This window comes from Caretta caretta, chromosome 11 (assembly GCF_965140235.1).
Source record: "Caretta caretta isolate rCarCar2 chromosome 11, rCarCar1.hap1, whole genome shotgun sequence".
In the NCBI taxonomy this organism is placed as follows: domain Eukaryota; kingdom Metazoa; phylum Chordata; order Testudines; family Cheloniidae; genus Caretta; species Caretta caretta.
In genome coordinates, this window is record NC_134216.1 from 41,665,925 (window position 1) to 41,678,529 (window position 12,605).

At 39.1% G+C, this 12,605-nt stretch overlaps 1 protein-coding gene across 4 annotated transcripts in view; it reads left to right on the top strand.

Moving 5' to 3' along the window:
* MAP3K20 (mitogen-activated protein kinase kinase kinase 20) overlaps positions 1–12,605 on the top strand; it is a 129,093-nt gene that overhangs the window by 74,682 nt on the left and 41,806 nt on the right. For all 4 annotated transcript variants that reach the window (XM_048869632.2, XM_048869629.2, XM_048869631.2 and 1 more), the window contains exons 10-11: positions 2,247–2,353; positions 8,700–8,835. In XM_048869632.2, the coding sequence (XP_048725589.2) occupies positions 2,247–2,353; positions 8,700–8,835 (243 nt within the window). The remainder of the gene's footprint in view (positions 1–2,246; positions 2,354–8,699; positions 8,836–12,605) is intronic.

The window sequence follows — 12,605 nt, forward strand, 5'->3', positions numbered from 1 at the left end:
TCTGCTCCTGAAAATCAGATAATGCAACTAGTTTAGTAAGGACACACTACACACCTATTAAGTGATTGTATAGTGTTTAATAGCACTACACAAATACATTAATGGTGTCTGGGGTTTCCAACATGTTCTGGAAGCTGTCCCATTGCATATCCCACGCTCCAGGCAAACAGAGGTGGAACATCAATGAAAAGCTATTGGAATTACAGGAATGCATTTAGCATACATTGCTACTCACAAACCCAAAACAGGGCAAGTGACTGCAGCCCTGACCTTGTGCATTTCACTGGATTTGGGTCAGCAACAGCTAAATATATGAAAAGAATAAAACAAGTTGAAAAATCAGCTCCTGGCCTCCTGGAGCAGCACCACCCAAAACTAGCAATGATTGTATTCTGGGACTCTAAGCACAGAGTAAAATGGGTACAAGGGAGCCTCCTGCTAAGCTTTACCTATAACATCATCCATGTGGAATTGTGTGATGGTGTAGTCCCCATCCGCTGTAATGCATGTGGAGATTCACTAACGGGAGAGAACCATTGTAACAAACTACTGGGATTCTTTACTAGAAACAATTTATAGAATTATAGCAACAGGTACAAATAAAGTACTGCCAAGTTTGCACTTGCTACGGTGTTATGTTCCAGGTTACAGTACAGGGAACTCTATGGGATAGGAGCCAAAATGCACAGATACAGCAATGGCTGGGCAAACGCTGAGAAAATCTGCTTGCTGCACCATTTGCCTGAAAATTGTGTAGATGGACCAAAAAATGACAGACAAAAAAAGCCTCCAGTTAGCATTGAATAGTGCAGCACTACTGTATAAGAGAGGTTGTCTCTTTTTTTGTTATACATTTGACACTTTTTTATGCTGTTTGACATTTGAAATAAAGAAATTGTCTCTCTTTTATAATGTAGAAATCACTTAGATCTTCCTGGGAGAGACACCTCAGCATTGTTCTTAATTGTTTTTGTGCACCCAAATTAAAACGCACGTTTTAATTGCTGCATCTGTAATTTTAGCAGAAATGGTGTAATTACCGATGAGATGCAGAGAGAATGTGCATCATCCCTTTATTATGTATCTACATTTTGTCTCAACCTTTTGTCTCAACCTTGCCTGGGGTCTGTCAAACAGACTAATGGAGTCACTGCTCTTTCAAGAAATATATTTAACTGTGGCTTTTTCAGTTTTCAACAATTATCTTACTCTATAGCTTCCTTTGTGACTGCAGAAAGTAGAAAATGCAGAGAAGTTATGACTGCTCTGAATGATGAGTGAATTTAGTTTTCATAAAGGGGTTTAAGAATGACCGCCTTTAGTTTTGCACAGGACATGAATAGCACATGCATGGGTACTGTGAACTTCCCCCCTGACTGCTTTGGCAACATGCCCAGCTTTGTCATGGAGGAGTCACCACAATTGTCCTGATGTCTGTTCAGTCCCTGACTTCTGCTGAGACTACCAACAAGGGTGCCCGTTATGGAGGGGCAATTTTTGTGATGTGGACCTTTGTCTAGTAGGAATTGAACTGAGATCTCACACTCGGGCTACCAAATGGCTTGTAGCTATTCAGTACAAGCTATTTGGTACAAGCTATCAATAGTGTTGGGTTCCTACCTGTGACCTACAGTTGCAAAGCTGTGTTATGAAAGGCATTGCCAATCCCTGGGAGGCGTGCTTCTCCCCGATTAGGACTGTTAGGTAGAATTTTCCTTCTTTGCACGAGAAACCCTTCTTTCTAATCATTATAAATCCCTTATTATATTGTTGTTGTTGTTAATTATTTTACATTGTGGTAGTAGCAGGTTGGGGCCCCACAGAATCATAGAATATCCGGGTTGTAAGGGACCTCAGGAGGTCATCTAGTCCAACCCCCTGCTCAAAGCAGGACCAATCCCTAATTTTTTCCCCAGATCGCTAAATGGCCCCCTCAAGGATTGAACTCACAACCTGGGCTTAGCAGGTCAGTGCTCAAACCACTGAGCTATCCCTCCCCTGCCATAATTGTAGATGGTACCAGTTTTTGTGCTGACTTTTCCAGTGGAAAGTATACAGTTTAAATATATGGGTTTTGAATAATTTTTCCATGAGCTGAACACCTGATAATTATGTAGGCAGCATCCCAGTCTGTGTGCTGTTTGCAGGCTTGTGCTTGCAGTTGCAGTAGGAGAAATCCCATTAATGTTTTAACATTGTCCGATATTAAAACAAAACCCTGATTATTGTTATCATTTTGTCTTCAGAAAAGACCATCTTTCAAGCAGATCATTTCAATTCTGGAATCCATGTCCAATGACAGCAACCTTCCAGACCAGTGTAACTCATTCCTGCATAACAAGGCAGAGTGGAGGTATGTTTCTTTGCTTCCATAATAAGATGGTATGGTGTTCAGGTGAAATGATGTGGGCAAATTAAGACTCTTTCCAGAGGGTTAAGTGCCAAATTGTGTGGCTGGCATTAGAGTTACTAAAAGGAGAAGAAATCAGACTCAGGTGGCAAGATGGCAACCACTTTCTTAATACAAAATACTTGTTCTGTAGATATTTTTGGAACATATTTGATCTTGTTTTTTTTCAAGACTACCCAGAATGTTGTGGAACGTGAGTTATGAGTCAATACGCTTAAGCTGTGCATTTTATTAATATTACACTTTTTAAGTATCACAAATGTATATGGGTTTTGCCATCCAAATCTTAAAACCAGGGGTGTGAATTCAGTCTCTAACGTGAAGATATTTGTGATTCAAGCTACATATTACTACATTTGTACATATCTGTGTGTATAAGTGTGCAAATTACATGTTACACAGGGAAGGGACATAAAAGGCCAAATTTTCAAAACAAGCCTACATTTATGAGTCTGAATCTTTGCATGTGCAGCCACTTGGTGTTATCAGTTGTGCATCCACATGATAGGAATTACTTCTGCCAACCCGTTATTTGTGATAATGCACAAAAATTGTTTGAACAAATGATACAACCTGTTTCCAGTAGTATGCTTACAAATGGAGACCCAGGTAAAGGGTCCTTTCCATTATTTGAAACAGTTTTTGATCCAATTTTCAATCTATTTTATATGTGTGCAAAGAATAACATAAGAGAAATGTTCCAAAAGCTTCTTTCTCAGTATGTAAGCTTAGCGCGTCACAATATTTCTTAGTGTTTGGACAAGAATTTTGAAAGCAGATCTGCACAGGCAGAGGATTGTTACCAGATGATCTTATTGCAGTCTATATTAAGAAGCTTTGGCCACTGTCCAGGTAAACTGGGAGCACAAATACTCAAATATTCTGTGCCTGCAGCTCTGAAAACAAGCAAAGAAAAACATTCAAGAAAACTGGAGCTGGGAAGTAAAGAATAAGGAAGAGATTATAGACATGGGGTTTAAACAAAACAATCCCAAACTTTGTTGGTAAACTTCAAAGGGGAATTGATAACTAGGGAATTTTATTGTGTGTGTGGAAAAAGTGAGCACAAGATGGGATGTTTGAGCCAGGTCACATGATGAGAGTATAAATAGCATGTTTTAGAGCTGACATTATTCCTGCACTGACTCAGCAGAGAATCTCCTAACTGCATCTCAGCTCTCAGTACAGTATACTAACATTTTGCGCCATCTGCTGATATAAAATGTAAACTGCATGTATACTAGAAAATCTGCAATTTGATCTTGAAGTGCCTGGTACACAACAAATTTCTAATGTATTGATTTTCAACTATCTAAAAATATTATTTTTGTTGAAAGTTCAGCTAGGTTTTATTTACCAGATGAAGAAATCTGTTGTTCTTATGTTTAATTTTTCCATGTTTGTTTAAACTGCACTTAAGTTGTTGGATGGCTTCTATTTGTCACATTTATTTTTTTATAAGAAATCAATATATCTGTTTCCCTATCTTCCCTCTACCACTCCCCCCCAGTTGGCCTTGAGATATCTTTTGAATATGCTTGTCTCTCAAATAGGGATCCACCAGATTCTTTTGGGATATGAATTGTTTGTTGGACACCATGATTCTTGCAGATTTCTGGACTGGTATTTTATCTGTGTTGCATTTTTGGTAGCAATCAGAAGGCAAAAAATGTTGGAAGAATAAGTCTAATCATGCGGGTTTATTATGTGACCACAAGCAGCCTCCACATTTTCTGCCACTATCCTTTTAAACTTTGGCAAGATCAGTCCTGCTACTATAATGGTAATTGCTCCTTTTTTTTTTTTTTTTTTTATAATCCAGATAGCTGCCTTTTGCATTATTCAGTGTTAAACTTCATATAAGACGTTAATCCAATGGATCTGGTAAGGAATATTTATATTAGAGATGGGCAAGTACTCAGATTCCTGAAGGAACCAAACAACTATCCACTAAATCTGGTCCATTCAGCAAAGTAGATACCTGTTGAATTGACATTCAGTAAGATTAAACTTTTATTCTTTTGGCAAGTTTATTCCTTTATTAGGAATCTTCTTACCTGTTTTATGAAATATTTCATTTTGGGGCACAGAAGCTGTTGCATTGCGAATACTGGTTGATGTTTTGTAAACATAAAGCACTGCAAGTGAAAAGTGTCGTTCTAGCCATGGAAAGGCATTTCAGCAAAGGTACAGTTTCAAGTTAAAAATGAATTATAGAATTTTTCAGAAGAGTTGATAAACTTATAGACAAGGGAATCAGGAGAGGAAAAAAACTTATTCGTGATCAAGAACAATTCACTTGGAAGCAAAGATAAATTCTGAGTTAAGTAGTCAGAGAAATGTGACACAGTTAGAAAGAAATTGGGGTGTATGGAGGTATAAATAGTGGGGTGTATGGAGACTCCATGCAGCAGTTGGGATGAAAAGAGTTTACTCTCCTGCTGATTAGAATAAGAGCCACAATTGCCTGCCCTGCGTCTAGGGACATAATGAGAATTAACTAAGGTGTGCAAATTTAAAGAGCCTTAGTTAAAATGCATTAAATTCCTGTGTGGACTCTCTTACTCAGAAGTAAAGTGGCCCAAGGGGATTAAGCTAAAGCAAATTTGAGGCCACTGCACTTTGGAATGAGAGCAGCCACAAGGGGCTTTAAGGCACTATAACTAGGGGCTTTTCTACAATTACAGCGCTGCAGTGATACTGCTGCACAGGCAGCGCCGTCGTAGCACTTAGTGAAGATGCTTCCTATGCCAATGGAGGGCTTCTCCTGTTGACATAGTTAGCCTACCTTCTCGAGAGGTGGTAGCTATGTTGACAGGAGAAGCTGTCCCATTGACACAGTGCTATTTACACCAGGAGTTAGATCAGTATAACTGCGTTGCTCAGGGGTTCACACCCCTGAGAGATGCAGTTATACCAACCTAAGTTTCTTGTGTAGACCAAGCCTCAGGCTCTTTAAATTTACACTTTTAGTTAAGGTGAATTAACATTCCTGCGTGTCCTGGTGTAGACATGTCCTAGGAATTTGGCCAGTAGCAAGTTGGGCCAGCTGTAGGTAAGAATAGGAAGTGCTGTCAAGAGTTAGCTCGGATGATGACTGGCTGCAGAAGTCAGAGAGAAGATTGGAGCCGAGGTTGAGAACGGGGATGTGGCTCTCTCCTTGCAGAACCTTTGGAGAGGTGAGCCACGCTCTGTTATTTACATCTGGGATTTGGCTGAAGCCACTCACTGCTGAGGAAAGTCGATTTTCATTTGTTTCTCCCTTAAAAGGCAGAGCACTCTTTTGTTTTGTATGATGATCAGCAGTAAATTGCACCCCAACAGGGCTATATGATGCCACAGAGTACATAGACTCCTCTTGGACTTACTGTGGCTCTGACTGGCATGAAACAGAGAACTAGAGAGTTAATTTTGTACAGCATGGCAGAGTAAAGATAGGCAGATGGCAATTTGTCCCATCTCTAATATGTTTTTGATTGCAAGCTTCCTGTGATGTCTGCTGGTAAAAATCCAAAGTATTTGATTTAATATGTCTGTTTTTATCATTGTCTAAACATAATCCATATCTTCTTCTTCCCCCATATCTGATATTTTTACAAATGGAGGTCCTTGTTTCTGACTAACAGTCTCAGGACTGGCAACATAAAACTTATTTTGAAGAGCATATTTAATAGTTCTTTCTGCAGGTCTCTTATTAGGGTTGAAAAGTAATGTAAATGTTCATTGTTAAATAGAGATTGTATTTAGTATGCATTTTTTTTCATGTATACTAGCCACATTCTTTCCTTTTTTTGAGAGCCTCTATTCTGGCTATTTAAATGTGATCGTATTAATGCTTGTTTTGATCTATCAATGAAAGTGCAAAACTAAAAAAAAATCACATACAAGTCACCATTTTTGTGTGTATCATTTATAATAAGACACATTCTCTGAGACTGTAGGATGAAATGGTTCAACAAAATCAAGCAAGCAAGATCAAACTGCAGAGCTACAGATACACACGTCTTATAATGTATGTTTCCAGCTGCTGTATTTATGAAGTAACAGACTCATTAACTGGGCAATGTACGGTAGCTTTCTCTTTAATTACACTGTTTTATTATATACAGTGGAATTATTTTTCAGAATGCAGCTGTTTTCGCAGACTGACCTTTTATTATAAGAGACGTTTCTGTCTAATGAAGAGAGATAATTACAGTACACAGTATGCTTTTGACATATGGAAAGCTATTGGTACCAGGACTTTCCTGTTGCAGAATTTTATTTAAGAGAAAACTATAATTTACATATTTTAAAATGTATAAAACTACCTATAAGTAGCAATAAAGTTGAGACACAAACCAACAAAAGCAATGCTAATAAGTGTCCTCAAATTGTCCTGTTGTACACACAATAGATATAATAATATACATGGTACATAACATAAGTTAGAATATTAACATCATCAGTTTTCTTGTTCTTGTCATTTTCAGGCCTTTTAAATTACACAATACTTAGTCGACTTGGCCCTTTAAAAAGGGTAGATGTTTTAGTCAAAAAATGTATTAACTGTTCTCCTCTGCAAAACTGGCTGTAAAAGTTTTTGCAAGGCCTACAAGATGTGAGGTCTTCCTAGAAATCAAGGGACTGATGGTTATGTTGCTTGCTAGACCTTCAAAGGCCAGCCTTGGGTGAAGGGATTGTGAATCACTTATGGTCTTTAGGAAAAAACTAACAACAAGCTTTCAACCCTAGTAATCTGTTCGCATTAGTTCATGTTTTCAAGCCTACTTCTTTTCTTTTCTTTTTTTAAATGAGGGTTGAGTTCCCCTTCATGTTTGTAGGTACCATCTTGGAATAGTACATGAGCTTTCACAAACTTTCAGCCTGAGCTGCCTAAGGTGGGTGTTCCAGCTGAATCACGCTATGCTAGATTTGGAGGAACACTACCAAAAAAAAAAAAGTATTTACATTCTTTCAAAAAACCCAGAATTCACTTTGCTCCAGTGTTTGCAGCCCCTTTTATTTGCGTTTTGCAAACATCTGTGGGAGCAAATGTCGTTTGCAAGGTTTTTCCACCTCCACAAAACAATCTTGTGAATAGTTGTTCAGGAGCATTTGCAGCTGAAGTATTCATGTAGCCATCTTGAAACCTTCCTGTGGGAGTTTAGAGAGCAGAAACAATGCCATGTGACTAACCAGTCAGACAGCATGAATAGTGGACATTTGAGGCAGCAATTAGGGTTCACAGTTTGCAGCAATCTACAGGCTACACTTTGTTCATATAAGGCATTAGTCAAATAACTTCAAATAATGAGTAAATAAGTACAAATCAAAGTCTGTTCTTGATTATTCACAAGGAAAAACCTGGGCTAACATCAATGAATTATTTGTTTGGCCCATCTCTATTAAAAACAGATTAGTGTACATATTATAGAAGAGAGATTGTTGAATGATGTTCGAAGGGGACTGATGGATGTTCCATCCAGAGACATTTTGATGCTAGATTGGACAAGCCATTAGAAAATATGCTAAAGGGAACAATCTTGCAGCTAATTCACCCCTCACAGATGAAACTTTACGAGAATGGTGTTGAAAACCCCTTTCCTACTCCTTCTTAACATCCCATCTCTCATACTCATTCACACCCTTATAAGTCCTTCCTTTTAATTTCAGAGTCCAGGTATATTATGATTTGGGCCTCAAAAAACCCAACAGCCCTTTAAAATCAAAGCTAGTTTGATGTAGAGGGGTCCAGTCCAAATCCTTGTGAATCCAAACTGTGTCCCACAACTTTCTATTATTTTAAGTAGTGTGACCAAAAAGCATTGGTGTGGGGTTACATATCTGTTATGTTTTAACCTTGAGAAACGGGAGTGGGGAAAGTCCTCTATTGAGACTGTGTATAACAAGCTTCAGCTCAAATAATATTTATGGCCAAGTTATAAACTCCAAGCAAATGAGGCTGTTAGCCTATACATATAGCAATGCTAGTGATTATCGCTTCCGAACCGACTTTCCTTCACTGATAGCACCTATTTCATTATATTAAAAGAAAAGATGGGATTTTCCTTCTTTTTTTTTCTTTCTTTTTTTTTTAAGCAGTAAGGTATTCTGGTTTATACTCTAGTATAAACACTACCAGTTGTTTTTAATGCTCTGAAAGGCTTTGTTTTGGTGGTAATTAAATGTACTGCTTGAGTTAGTATTGTACTTTTCAGCTTTTCACATTTAATTAATGTTCGTGTGGGAATTATGAACAATTTATATCTGTCAGAAAAAGACGAGACTTAACAAATTGTCTCTGCAGATGTGAAATTGAGGCAACCTTAGAGAGGCTGAAGAAACTGGAGCGTGATCTGAGCTTTAAAGAGCAGGAGCTAAAGGAACGGGAGAGACGTTTGAAAGTATGGGAGCAGAAGTTAACAGAACAGTCCAATACTCCTGTAAGTAAAATAATTCAATCTTTCCTCTGACTGCAAAAAGCATTTGGAGCATTGTATGAGAAAATCTAGGGAAATTCCAATGAAAGGTTTCTGTTATCTTCTCCATTTGGTCCTGTGGGGCTGTTATGGCCTATTTTATTAACCAATACAAATAATACTCTTTAAAATTCACTTAATGCATTATACATAAGATACTAACTGTGGGCCATATTGTGCCATCAGTAAATAAACAGTTTCCTGTTGATTTAATTGCATTTCTAAGCTTAAAAACTTATGGTCTTAAATGAGAGAGCAGCATGCTCTTTATATGTCCATATTGGTGCTAATCTTGAAAACAGTGTGATACAACAACAAAAATGGGCACTCTATTTCATATTCATTATTGTGACACTTCATAAATTTTTTGTTTTATATATTAAAGCTGCGTATTCAATAAAAGCACAATCCTGTTCTCATTAGACAACAAGAACTTTTCTGTTGACTTTAATGGAAACAGGATGGGGCCCTAAAAATAGTAACTTGTAGTCTCTGCAGAAAAAGACTTCAGAAATGTATCTGAGTGTTTGATAACTCGCTCTGCGAGGAACACATCTAAAATTGATGTCTTTACATTTTATAGAAGTCCACAAATCTTGAGTGAGGATTTGAGCCTTCAGTAGTTAATGTGTAGGACTGATAAATATCTTAGTACTAGAAAATGCACATTATTTTATTAACTGAAAGAAATGTGCCCATTTCCATGAATACATTAAAATAAATAGTATTTTCTGTATTAGCCTGAGCTCCTTGCTGAGGTTTAACTCTCATTAACTTCAGTGGAAATTTTGCTAGAAAGTGGAGTGCGTGGTCAGGCCCTGAGTGTTTGTACTGGAACAGAGTTAATTTAGCATCATAATTGTGATACTTGCTTAATAGAATTACAACACTTTTTTCTCCTTGTATTTTCAGTATTAGCCAAAACAAATATCAACTTAAGTTTGCAATAGTTTGCCATTCCCTTATGCAATCAGTTATGATTCTGTAGGTTCAGCATTCTAATACATAATTAAGTCCTGCATACATGGGAATATTGATTCTAGCCAATCCAGTTTACTTGCAACTTAGTTTTGAGGCACAGCGTATTGGCATTTATATGAATGAAGTTGTACACATGTTCCGGCTGTAAACATGTAGTAGTGTAATGATGAAGAATGAATGTTTTCCTATATCCAGACACTGTATGTTCTAAGTTGGTATCTGTGTGCTTGCTTTAACACCAGCAAACTTCCAGTAACTGAGCTGTGGGCCATCTCCTATACAGTGCACAGCACGAGATGCAGCCATAATGAGCCAATCTTTTTGTGAGCAAGGCCCTAAGGCTGTTTTATGCTGTACTTGCTTATCATGTCCACTTTTCACTTGTAGCTGGCATTGCTGAAGGAAGAATTCATTGTGCTAAGACCTGTTGTGCTTAACATGGACTTTCGTTCTGCATAACATTAACCCACCTCTCTTACTGCATTTAAATGATTGAGAACAGTGTGAAATACAGAGGTTTATTTTTCTGAGACCTTTAATGAACTACTGTGCTGCTGAACATCTCCATTTTCAAATTTTTGTGTAGACACAAAAACTTGCCCTGTTCTATCAGAGTTGTTTTCTTCATAGCAAAGTAGCGTCTATTCAGTGCTAATTTACAAATAAAAATAAATCTTTTATTCCTAGCCATATGGAAAACAGCACTGCTGGGTGTTCTCTTTGTAAGTGGTGATCCTTGCAGACGAGTCTCTGTGCTCCCTTCAAATGTGAAGCATGGAGGAGGGCAAATAAAACTAGAATTATGTAGAGCATGGGGGGTAGCTAGATCTATGCAACATGATCCCCCACTTCTCGGCGCTCATGGGAGCTGCATCATGATGTGGTAAAGACTCCATGCCTGTGGGTGGCAGGAAGAGACAGAGTCAGAGTAGCTGCCTCCTCTCTTCAGTAATATGAACAGGTGGAACTGCCAGAGAAGAGCAGCATGGCACACTGTCTGGAGTGATTCACAACTGTGAGTGCCAACTTCAGGGCAAACTGTCAAAAAGCAGGGCAGACACCCCAATCTGGTGGGATGTTCTGTGATCAGATTTCATCAACCAAGTAACAAATGTGAACTCTTGGATCACTGTCCTAGTCTTACCATAGAGTCACAGAAAGGCCCTTTGGGCACTCCAGTCTATCTTGCTACTCAGGCATGCTGGACTTAGTGATAAATGGTCACTTGCACCAAAAATCACAAGATCCCAGTCCCAAGAGACCAGTCACTTATCTCAGATCAACTTATACCTTCAGTCTCGCACCAAAGACAATGCTGGTAGCCAATCCTATAGTAAACAAACTAAATACTTATTAACTAGGAAAAAGAAATGAGAGCGTTATTTACAGGTTAAAGCAGACAACATATAAGCATAAATGAGTTACAATCTATGGTTCCAAAAGGTGACAGAGATGAAGTAAGCTGTCAGTGCTGAATGTCTTTTAGGGCTAATCTAGGTTGACCCAGGAGATTGCTGCTTTTGTTTCTTAGCTCCAGCCCTTGTGAGAGGCCAAGCTGCAAAGAGATAAATGTTTCTTCTTGCGAGGATCTTTATATGACCTTGCCCCAGAGTTAAAATTGATGGGATGAGGGCTCCTGCACATATCCTACAGTGGCCCAGTTAGTCTTTATAGTCCTTCTTGGTGGGCAGGAAAACCACTCTTCTTGGCTAGATTCACAGATTCAGAGCAGACAGTTTTACAATTATAAAGCAAAACTTTCATATTACCTTACAGCATGGGATACAGACATTAGTAAGATTAATGCACGCAGCAACTTATGAGCATTTTATGGAGTCTAAACACATCTTTACAAGTTTATCACCTATTTTAAAAAATATTAACTTATAGGTGAGCAGGTCTGGTTTCCAGCTATGAATTTTCATCATCCCTCAACTGATGCCTACAGTGTGGGAGAGCCTCAGCAGTGGCTGGTGCGGCTGGCACCAGGAACTGCCAGAGCAGCAGTGGCCCCAGGGAGCACCCCAGGGCAGCCCCAGGAACAACCCAAGCAGCAGCGGTCCTGGGGGTGGCCAGAGCAGCAGCTCCGGGGGGTGGCCCTGGAGGCCATCAGGAGAGCGGTGCCCAGGGGGTCTTGGACCAGTGGGCCACCAGGGGAAGTCAGTCTCCACTGCTGGAGCAGAGGGCCCCCAGAGCAGCAGGGCCCAGGAGCAAAAATAGTCATGGGTATTTTTAGTAAAAGTCATGGACAGGTCATGGGCCATGAATTTTTGTTTATTGCCGGTGACCTGTCCATGACTTTTACTAAAAATACCCATGACTAAATCGTAGCTTTACTCATGAGCAGCTTTAACTGACAGTCCAAGCAGTTTGCTCCCCTTGGATGCAAAAATGTAGGGGTCACCTGGAAAACACAAGGGAACTGTACTGCTAGTGAGGCACCCCAGAGAGCAGCACAGGAACCCAAGGATCTGCAGTGGTTGGAGATTCTTTCCTCAAAGACCCCTGGGCTCCATAGGTTTTGAAGAGTGTGATCCATCCAGAAGGCCACAAGTCCCTCTATTCCTCAGTCTTTTAGTGGGGTAGCACCCAAAAGATTTTTTTTAAATAAAGCCCACCTGCTACATGGAGTTTGCTTGAAGAGAGAAAACCCAAAAAAGTGAAGTGTGGGATTCTTATCTGTGTGGCTGTAATCTACTGTAAGTGAAGCAAGTAGATGTGTTTGAAGTTAATGGGAAGCATGTGTTAATGCA